Here is an 11,431-nt window from a genome sequence, read left to right on the forward strand (position 1 = left end):
CGACAATCCCCTCCGTGGTAGCAGGAACCTCTATATACTACGGTAATTACACATCAAAACCCTGCGGCTTATAGTCGGGTGCGGCTTACATATGGAGCAATCTGTATTTTCCCCTAAATTTAGCTGGTGCGGCTTATAGTCAGGTGCGGCTTATAGTCCGGAAATTACGGTAGCTCTGTTGATTTGCACTTCCTGCTTTCACAACTCACAGCTTGTGATTGGACATTCAATTATGAGTCACAAGTGAGTAACCAATCACAGCAGACAATGTCTTGTTCAACAGGTCAATGTGTGGCAATCTAGGGAGGTCTCCTGTCAACAACTCGTAATCTGATTGGCTATCGCAACCGTCTATCATCTTAATGTTCTCTGTTAACCTACACCAATGGAGGTTAATTAGTGTCTTTATTACGAAAGCTTTTTTTATTTATTTTTTTACACAATTTTTTTACAGAAATTCAGTGTATAAAAATTCAGGGTAAAAAAATCAATATATAAAAATCCAGTGTCGAAAAATTTGCTGCTTCAAAAAGCAAGAGTCACTTCTGGCTAAAGCAATCAATCCTATCTCAGAACCAGCCAATGAGGTGTCAAGTTTGAAGTCACGTTAAAAGGGTCTTGCTAAACAATTGAAAAAAGCAGTTCATTAATGGTTAAAATCTGCACTTTCGAGTGACATACGATTTTGAGTTAAGTCATGATATGCAGTTAAACTGACTGTGATACACAATGTGACCAGCAGATGGTGCTGGATATATAGATGTTTGGATGCATACATGGAGGGAGGAATAAATGTTTGAGCATAAGCTCCTTGTTCACAAGACAAAGTTTGGTCATTAATAGATTAACCAAACACTATGGTAACCATAGGAAGCGCTGCTTCATACAGACAAAGTACAAGGCAGTGGGCGGGGCAGCGACAAGTCTGAGACATCGATGGAATATCACTGTTGATTATTACAAAACACAAAACCAGTGAAGTTGGCACGTTGTGTAAATCTTAAATAAAACCATAATACAATGATTTTCATATCATTTTCAACTTATATTCAATTGAATACACTGCAAAGACAAGATATTTAATGTTCGAACTGAGAAACTATTTTTTTTATTGCAAATAATCATTAACTTAGAATTTAATGGCAGCAACACATTGCAAAAAACTTAGCACAGGGGCATTATTTACCACTGTGTTACATGGCCTTTCCTTTTAACAACACTCAGTAAACGTTTGGGAACTGAGGAGACCCAATTTTTTAAGCTTTTCAGGTGGAATTTTTGCCCATTCTTTCTTGGTGTACAGCTTAATTTGTTCAACAGTCCGGGGTCTCTGTTGTGGTATTTTAGGCTTCATAATGCGTCACACATTTTCAATGGGAGACAGGTCTGGACTACAGGCAGGCCAGTCTAGTACCCGCACTCTTTTACTACGAAGCCACGCTGTTGTAACACGTGCAGAATGTAGCTTGGCCTTGTCTTCCTGAAATAAGCAGGGGCGTCCATAAAAAAGACGTTGCTTGGATGGCAACATATGTTGCTCCAAAACCTGTATGTACCTTTCAGTATTATTGGTTCCTTCACAGACGTGTAAGTTACCCATGCCTTGGGCACTAATACACCCCCATACCATCACAGCTGAGATAGGTTCCAGCACCCCCCGCGACATCAAAAAGGGACAAGCGGTAGAAAATGGATGGATGGACCATCACAGATGCTGGCTTTTGAACTTTGCGCCTATAACAGTCCGGATGGTTCTTTACCTCTTTGGTCCGGAGGACACGACGTCCAATGTTTCCAAAAACAATTTGAAATGTGGACTCGTCAGACCTCAGAACACTTTGTATCAGTCCATCTTAGATGAGCTTGAGCCCAGCGAAGCCGGCGGCGTTTTTGGGTGTTGTTGATAAATGGCTTTCGCTTTGCATAGTAGAGTTTTGATTTGCATTTACAGATGTAGCGACAAACTATAGTTACTGACAGTGGTTTTCTGAAATGTTGCTGAGCCCATGTGGTTATATCCTTTACACACTGATGTCGGTTTTTCATGCAGTACCGCCTGAGGGATCGAAGGTCACGAGCTTTGCAGCTTACGTGCAGTGGTTTCTCTAGATTCTCTGAACCTTTTGATGATATTACGGACCGTAGATGGTGAAATCCCTAAATTCCTTGCAATAGCTCGTTGAGAAATGTTGTTCTTAAACTGTTCGACAATTTGCTCACGCATGTTTTCACAAAGTGTTGACCCTCGCCCCATTCTTGTTTGTGAATGACTGCTCATTTCATGGAAGCTGCTTTTATACCCAATCATGACATCCACTCGTTCCCAATTAGCCTGTCCACCTGTGGGATGTTCCAAATAAGTGTTTGATATGCATTCCTCAACTTTCTCAGTCTTTTTTGCCACTTGTGCCAGCTTTTTTTAATCATGTTGCAGGCATCAAATTCAGAATGAGCTAATATTTGCAAAAAATAACACATTTTACCAGTTTGAACGTTAAGTATCTTGTCTTTGCAATGTATTCATTTGAATATAGGTTGAAAAGGATTTGAAAATCATTGTATTCAGTTTTAATTTACAATTTACATAACGTGCCAACTTCACTTTTTAGGTTTTGTAATAATCACTGTTCTGCAGAACAGTGATATTACATCAATGTCTCAGGCTTGTCGCTGCCCCGCCCACCGACTCGTCCTTTGTCTGCATGAAGCAGCACTTCCTATAGTTACCGTAGTGTTTGGTTAATCTATTAATGACCAATCTTGGTCTTGTGAACAATGACCTTATGCTCAAACATGTATTCCTCCCTCCATGAATGCATCCAAACAACTATATATCCAGCACCATTACCATGAATTGATTAACGTGGACCCCGACTTAAACAAAAAAAAAACTTATTCGGGTGTTACCATTTAGTGGTCAATTGTACGGAATATGTACTGTACTGTGCAATCTACTAATAAAAGTTTCAATCAATCAATCAATGCTGGTGACATTGTGTATCACAGTCAGTTTAACTGCATATCATGACACGTACTAACTCGCAAACCCGCACAAACACACCACCACCCAAACAACCGAGACACAGCACCCACACCAGACAAGAGGGCAGCGCTGCGACCGCATCAAGTCACCAACACATACCCCACAGCGCAAGGCCGGACCACACAGGCACGGACCCCGCCCAACAGGAAGCGAAACCCACGTGACACCACACAAAAAATAAATAAATAAATGAATAAAAACAAAATAAAATAAAAAATAATAAATAAATAAAAGCCCCGCACACTCAGCGAGGTCTCCGCCCGGGAATGGCAGGCCACCAGACAGCAGTCTCCGCAGCCCGTGCCGGCCGAGGAGGCAATGAGGGGCGCGCCGTACTCCCGAACCCCAACCTCAACCCCAACATGCGTATAAGGCCCCCAGAGTGTCTACTGTGTAGTTAAAATTAGGAGGTCAGCCGTTACAGCCGACATCCAGTCCCTATTGATGTGTGTACTATGTACTGAATTCTTTATACATTGAATTTTTAAACACTGAATGTTTTTACATTGAATTTTCATACACTGAATTTTTTGACAATGATTTTTTTACACACTGAATTGTTATACAATGAATTTTCATACACTGATTGATTTTTTTTCCCAATTACATTATCAGCATAATTTGATGAAAAAAAAATGTAGTTCACAAAGTTCAAACGCCAAAAATTATTTCACATAAATTCCGTGTCGAAAAAAGCTTTCATAATAAAGACACAAATTCACCACCATAACCCTACACAAACCACCGCATTGATGATTCAGAAGGCCTAGGCAGATTGATACAGCCCTGACAATAAACTAGCTGATTTCTGAGCAACACTGGAGCCTAATAGGACACGGAAAGAATAATATGAAAACTTTTGTATACTCAGGGAAAGTAAATAAAATTAACATTTATCAATTTATGATCATGATTTATGTTAAGCCAGCAGGCCTTGCTGACCCTGACGGCCCACCACTGCTTACAAGAAATGTCTACAAATGTTCATGAAACACCATAGAACAGGGGTGTCGAACTCATTTGAGATTGGGGCCACATGGAGAAGAATCTACTCCCAAGTGGGCTGGACTCGTAAAATCACGGCACAATAACTTAAAAATAAAGACAACTTCAGATTGTTTTCTTGTTTAAAAATTCATGTTGTTGTTGGGTTTTTTTACACTTACATGTTACGATTAATAGTATTCTATCTTTATTTGTCATTATTTATACTTTATGAATAAAATATGTGATAATGTTCATCAGTCAAATCATTTGTGTTAATTTTCAATCTATGAAGATAAAAAAATATCAAAATGAAATTACAGGATGTTATTTACGTAGTTTGCTCATTTTCCTCGACTGGTGCGCTGTGGTTTATTTTTTTACATATGTAGCATAATCTACAAAGATACAAAGAATTGCTATTGCGACATCTAGTGGATCCATTTAGAACAGCAGTTTCTTTCATTCAAAACATTTTGGCTCATTATTATACTTAGCAAACTCATCCCGCGGGCTGGATAAAACCTGTTCGCGGGCCTGAGCCAGCCCGCTGGCCATACGTTTGACACCCCTGCCATAGAAAAAAATGTAGTTCACAAAGTCAATGCCCATTTGAGTTTTCAGGTCCCATTTCTGGGGGAAATTGGTCTTGTTTAATTTTTCTTTTTTTTTTTCTTCTTTTTTTTGTTGGGGTTTTTTTCGTGTTTATTTTGTCTGCAGATGGTGTCATGGACCAATAAAAAATTAGCTGGGGGCCGCAATAACCCCCAAGCCAAACTTTGGACACCTCTGGTTTAGTTATAGCAGTGGTCCCCAACCTTTTTGTAGCTGCGGACCGGTCAACGCTTGAAAATTTGTCCCACGGACCGGGTGGGGGGGATATATGTATTTTTTATTTATTTTTTATTTTCCTAAAGAAATACAATCAGGTGTGCTTACGGACTGTATCCCTGCAGACTTTATTGATCTATATTGATGTACAATGTATATATTGTGTTTTTTATGTTGATTTAATAAAAAAAAAAATTTTAATTTATTTTTTATTTCTTGTGCGGCCCGGTACAAATCTGTCTGCGGACCGGTACCGGGCCGCGGCCCGGTGGTTGGGGACCACTGAGTTATAGGATAGGATAGACTTTATTTATTTACTTATCTTACAATGAGGAAATCACATTGATGCAGTGCAGGTTTTTACATACAGTAACGGAAGTTAAAACATTTTAATAAATACTACATATTGCACACTAATATGTATAGATAAAAGATACAAATAAAAAAACACTAAAATCCGAATTGCACACCAAGAAAAAAAGATCACAGTAATCACATAACATAACCCGCCTTGGGTTGCACATAAAAATAAGAAAAAGTGATGATAGCGGTTAAGAGCACCAAATTGTGGAGAGTGACGATAGCGTAGTCCAAATGATTAAATATTGCAACCAAGTAAATAAATCCACAAAACACAACAAAGGGCTGCTCAACACTTGTAAAGTAGATTAGTGTGCCAGATGTCCATTCAATGGCTTAATTTGTCCTGTAATGGAATTGAGTAAGAGTATCTGCAATTTTCATCAAGCAAGCTAAAAGGACTACTAACACTAGTAACTATTTGAGAGAAGAGGCATGACTATAGTCTATAGCTCACATAGCACAACACAAACAAATGCTGTGTATATCATAATGAGAAAAGCAATGGGAATGAAGCAAGGGACAGTTTCAGGAAGAACTCATACCTTAGAAGAAGGCGGCAAGGAGGTGCAGAGGGTGGGCAGGGATCCTCACTCTGGGCAATAGAGTGAGCAGAAAGAGGAAGGCGCGGAGATGCAGGCGGTGTCTTCTCGGGGGTTGCAGAAGTAAGAGTGGAGAGGTCAGGAAGAGGAACAGGCTGGGGGTGATGTCTAGGTGAAGTCAGGGAGAAAGCAGTGTGTTTAGTAAGGGGGGGCTGCAAGGTGAGGGGGGCACAGAACATCAATAGACATCTCCTCTACATGTGAAAGCAACTAATCCGAATGCAGTTGTGTGACGTTGCGTGAACCTAATATTGACCTGATGACTAACAAGATTGCTCCCACCATCTCAAGCGTGGTTTTGGATTAGAACCGCATGCAGTTGAAAGTCTCCCTACACGTTCATAGTCCATGTTTCCATGTCAAGTTTAAATGCTTAGAACAGCCAGCCTGCTTGAGGGTGTCAAGACTTATTCGTCATTGGCCACCTGGGGGAGTGGATTTGGCCCTGGTCCAGTTTCATCTTATCAAGAGGGGTGCCCGCTAATCTGACAGGCAATGAGATGGACGCCCATGCAGCTGTTAACCACTTGGGATATGTCTCCTGCTCAGCTCTAAAAATATTCGAGGAGCTTGCAAAACTAAAGCATGTTTTGAGTAATGGAGCATCAGCTAAGACAGACTATTTAGTAAAACCTCTACTTAAGATTTGATTTTTTTGTGATTGATCACATGAGCTAATTCTTTATTTTTGATATGCCGTATTTATTAAATATTTTTTTATTTGTGTTCAAACTAAAAAAGAGACAGACATTAATAATAAAGTAATATTAAGTGCATACAAAAAAATATCTAAAAAATAAATACAGTAGATAATACAATATTGTTTTTGTTTTTTAATATTTGTAGTCTACCAAAAATGGGCATAATATTTTTGACTCTTGCTTCTATTGTGATGTAGATGATTTCGATGAAAATAATTTAAAGTGTATAAAAAATTATAGTATTTTTATTTGGTTTTAGCTTTGTATTTTATTAATTTCATTTTATCAGTTTTTATTTTGGTTTCTTCTGGCTATTCTTTTTACCTATGTCCCAATTTTATTTTAGGTGTTTTTCAGATGTATCTCACCAAAGGCAATACTTTTTGGTGGGTTTTTGTTGCTTTTATTTACTTTTATTATGTCTCTATACTCATTATTTTATACAGCACTTTGGCCCACTTTGGTTATTCTTAAAGTGGTCTACAAATAAAGTTGGATTGGATTTGATGCCTAAAGAACTTGTAACACTCTACTGTTTTCATCCTGGGACGAGTAAACAAGGTAAAGACAAACAATTTCCTCTACCGCACTGTTATCCACATTTGAAAACAGGGACAATTCTCCAATGTTTTTGCATAATCCTGCAAACTAAGAGTCATCAAAACAATATTGCTTGGTAACTATTTCTACAACTACTCCTACAATTATATACATATCTTAATTTCAATTTGGCCACGTGCTTCTCATGAGACCCTTTTTTATCAAAGCCATATGCTGTGTGTCATATCTGGCCAACTGACCAAATGCATTCTGGAAATAGAATGAAAGTCATAACAAAGTGTCATCCAATACACTGGTGGCTCCAAAGTCAGACAAAAACAATGCAGGTGTAGCAAAATAGACTGGGGCAGTGTCTGTGATTTCTTTCAGTGTAAATAATATTTATAGCAACTGGCTACTTCTAATCAGCGTGACAAAAAGAGAGAAACGATGTGCTTCTTTTCAGTGACACACTTTAAACATACAATTGAACTTTTTTAGGACTCTTCTGGAGACTGTCAGACCTCTTTGGCACAGTTGGTTTCTGGAAAGTGGCTCAAAAAAAAGCAACATCTTTTTAAAGTCGCTTTGTCAAGGATAATTCAAAAACACACCGTATTATCAATGCTGTAATTCAAAGAGGATCTAAAGCCTTGTGGTTTTTGTCGGGTGGAATACATCACTGCCATGAGATTATCCACTTCACTTGTGCCATCTGAAGCATATGCATCCACGATTGCCATGACAACCAGTCTATTTACAGTTCCGTGTGGTTTCTAGAAATACTTCCTTCTCACTCCTCACACATGGATGAGACTAATCTTACATAAAAACACTATCGTCTGTGCCATAAACCACCAAAGTTAGTGGCAGGATGCTCGAAGGAAGCCGCGTCAATTGGATTTTTTTGAAAAGGCAGCAACATGAGAGATTTTGGCATTTAAAACAGGTGAGGAGAATAAAGAATGTTGTACGTGTGTGTCATTGCCAGTCTTTATCACCTTGTGTCCCCTCTACTCCTACCATCTGGTGAGGTCAGCAAAGTGCAATGGTTACCATCTGCTATGTCCACCTGGACGTACTTAGACATGGACACAGTATATACACACACACACGCACACAACTCTCAAACTAACTCACCCAAATTTCCGCCATGAGGTTGTCCAAACTTTAGGGTTATCTAAGCGAAGGAAACGCTTCTGAAGAATTCTCGCTGGAAATCCGAAACACCAGAGGCTCGCCGCAAAGTGTGTCTAAGTCTTCCCCCGTCACTTTTTTCACAACAGGAGTCAGTCATGCACGCTCAGCACACAGCCCGTGCTGTTTGTCTCAACTCTGGCTTTTGTTCAACTGTCTGCTCCGTGCAAATTACTTTGGGAGTACCAGAGGAGCCACTGAAGCTGTACAGGCTTGGAAATACATGCCTGTTAAGGGCGGGGTAAACACTCACAGGCTCTGTGAATTAGGACTGTAGGGGTCAATTTTGAATATGAAATATTTAATACAGAGTAGAGATTCAGGAGTGAAATTATGCTTTTCACCTTGTTTTAACTCTGAGATATGTACTTTAACAAAAATTGTGTTTTGTAGAATAGATGCATGGATAGAAATGTTTTCAAAATCATGAGGCACAAACGTTTGAATATGGACTTTAACAGATCACACATTTGCTATTTTTTCAACCAAAGAATAGCAATGTGTTGTGTCACTGGTAAATTATTAGCCATTTCCACAACTTTGTGGTAAAATATGACAAGGTGGCTGTGTTGATTGAATGGCTATGAAAATACAAAAGCACATTTTGTTTTGCCTTTTGGGCTTTTGCAGGCAATGTTGGGGACCCTAACACTGTACAGTACATGTGGGCACTTCTCGTTCAACTTAGGTCCTGCAGGTGGCAGTAATGTGTCAATCTGTTGCCAACTGTCAAAAAGAAGTTGCTAATACTAATAACAATGCTAACAAAAAGGCAACATGTTTATCTTATTATTGCTCCCTTTATCTATGCCTAAGACGCAAGGAAACGACTATCAGGTTGTCATTCAAAGAAAAACAATCTGACTTTTTTGTGTTCATTGGCCCTTTAAATTCTGCCTAGCAGCAAGTGGCCAACAAAACGTGATTTTAAGAATCAAGGCAGTTCTATTAATCATTCTTGCTTTCTACATTATTTGTAAAACTTTACGATGTATTCCTAATGATTCATGTTACAGTAGTACCTCGAGTTATGAGCTTAATTCTGTGATGCATCTGTTAACTCCAAACACTTGTATCTCAAATCAACTTCTCCCATTTAAATTAATTGAAATCAATTGGTGATTGCCGCCCCAAAACAACACATTTTTAACATACACTATAAGAAAAACTAACTAACTAACTTTTATATTAGAAATATTGTGTAAAAATGTACTACTAACAACTAGAGTAGTAGTTTAAAAATAATGTACAGCATTTACTTTGGAGAGTGTACTTTTTCGATTTCTCCTTTCAGATGTTTCTCTGTTTGCAGCAGCCTCTCCACATTTTCATGGATTTACGTTCGTCTTTAAGATATTATTTTAACATCCTTGGCTGGTGTTATCTGGTCATTCTGCTTCAGTATGGTGCAGACTAGCGGTGATACGCTCAAAGTGCTTCACCATGTCGACTATACGCTCTGTCATATTGATGATTTCTTTCTTTAATTTAATGAATATCATCCATTGTTTCTTCTCAGCACTGTCCTTCAAACTCACTTTCTTCCTTTCCATGATAGAAAAACAAATGGATGTCGATCTCTAGTGCTCACGAGTAAGACCAGATGTTTAGTGCAGATCTTACAGGGTTCACAGTGACATTTGCTACACTAACGAATGGCGGGGATCCTTTCAAGACACATTTTTGTTTGCAACTTAAAGTATAACAATTAGCCGAGAGACACCTTATATGTCAAAACACACTTAAGTTGGGGCACTCTTAATTTGAGGTAACACTCATTGTGTCTGCAAAAAATTATCTTAAATGCAAAAAAAAATGTTTTTTTTAAATAACACTATGTGCCCTATTGTTTCATTTACATAAACCTTGAAGTCAAATATATTAATACAGGTGATGCCTTATCTATTGATCATACCAACAGTAACTTACAATGTCTGCCCAGACCCAATATTTATGTCCCTGGCAGCAGCAGGGACAGGACACATGTGCTGTGTGACTGATAGGCAACAAGTGCTACTCTGGCATGTCACGCGGCTGCTGTTATCAGAGAAGCCAGAGTCATTGAAACAAAAAATGCAACTGTTGGGATGGTGATGCATCGTCACATTATTTGGGTTTCATTAAACAATCCTAAATTAAACAAGCAGCAGATAAATATATTTCTGAATTATCTTGGTTATCTGTCTTCAAATGCAGGACATGTGCCACTGTGCAGAAAAAGTCCACAGGATTTTAACTTTTAAAACTATTAGGCCTTAAAACATTGTAGGACATCTACGTTATTTACTTATATCCCTTTATATAACTGGTTCCTTAGGTAAAGGTTACAAAAAAGTGACTTCCCATCTACTTTCAGGATCTAAAGGCCTTAAATGGAAGCAGGACTCCCCTGTTTATTCTTACTTGAGATCTCTTGCCACTGACAACCACAAATGATACATCAGGTATACATCTTTTGCTGCTATGAATGAAAGCTGTTGGTTTTGTGGTCAGTTTGAGATATTTCAGTTTTCAACACATTTATAGTAGGTTTGAATGTTTTTACACTTACCCACTTTCCTGTAGCACCTCACTAGGATCTTGGGCTGTTTCTGGGGTTTCTGCAGTTGGGTTTTTTTCAGGTTTATCCTCTGGATGCTCAGCGTTTGTCTTCTCTGATTCTAGATGCTCAGTTGTCCTCTCAATTTCATCAGATAGCTCCTTCGCTGTTGATTCAGAGAGCTGTATGACCTCATCTTTGATTTTTGCTGGTTCTTCAGGCTCGGCTTGATGCACAGCAATTTCTGGGCTACTTTCTGGCACTGGATGCTCTTCAGGGGGCTCCTCTTTTATTTCTCTCGGCTCCTGTGTCTGCTCGTGAAGTTTATGAGGTTCTGCAAGATCTACGTCAGGATGTAGCGTGTTGATGGCTGTATTTTCCTGAGTGATCAGCTCTGGTCCCAGAGGAGCAGCTACCTCCTCAGTCGGAGTGACAAACTCCTGTTGAGGAGACTCCAGAGAAGGGAGGGGTCTGAGGAAACAATGTGAGAGAAGAAGGGAGTGTTGGGAGAATAGTTTCGATTTGCACCACATGTAAAAGAAACGACTGACAAATAACAAATGTTTGTGTTTGTCAAGGTAGAGCAGTCTGTTTCTGTGTTTTTAACAAGTGCCATATATAAAAGTGAGTGTGC

The 11,431-nt window shown here is 39.0% G+C and overlaps 1 protein-coding gene across 10 annotated transcripts in view; it reads right to left on the minus strand.

The window, feature by feature from the left end:
- tacc2 (transforming, acidic coiled-coil containing protein 2) overlaps positions 1-11,431 on the minus strand; it is a 93,351-nt gene that overhangs the window by 46,291 nt on the left and 35,629 nt on the right. For 9 of the 10 annotated variants that reach the window (XM_062058442.1, XM_062058441.1, XM_062058445.1 and 6 more), the window contains 2 exons: positions 10,810-11,268; positions 5,764-5,928 (listed from right to left, as the gene is read on the minus strand). In XM_062058442.1, the coding sequence (XP_061914426.1) occupies positions 5,764-5,928; positions 10,810-11,268 (624 nt within the window). The remainder of the gene's footprint in view (positions 1-5,763; positions 5,929-10,809; positions 11,269-11,431) is intronic. The other variant, XM_062058438.1, reaches the window with a different exon arrangement.

The sequence above is a fragment of the Entelurus aequoreus genome, linkage group LG09 (assembly GCF_033978785.1).
Source record: "Entelurus aequoreus isolate RoL-2023_Sb linkage group LG09, RoL_Eaeq_v1.1, whole genome shotgun sequence".
NCBI lineage: Eukaryota > Metazoa > Chordata > Actinopteri > Syngnathiformes > Syngnathidae > Entelurus > Entelurus aequoreus.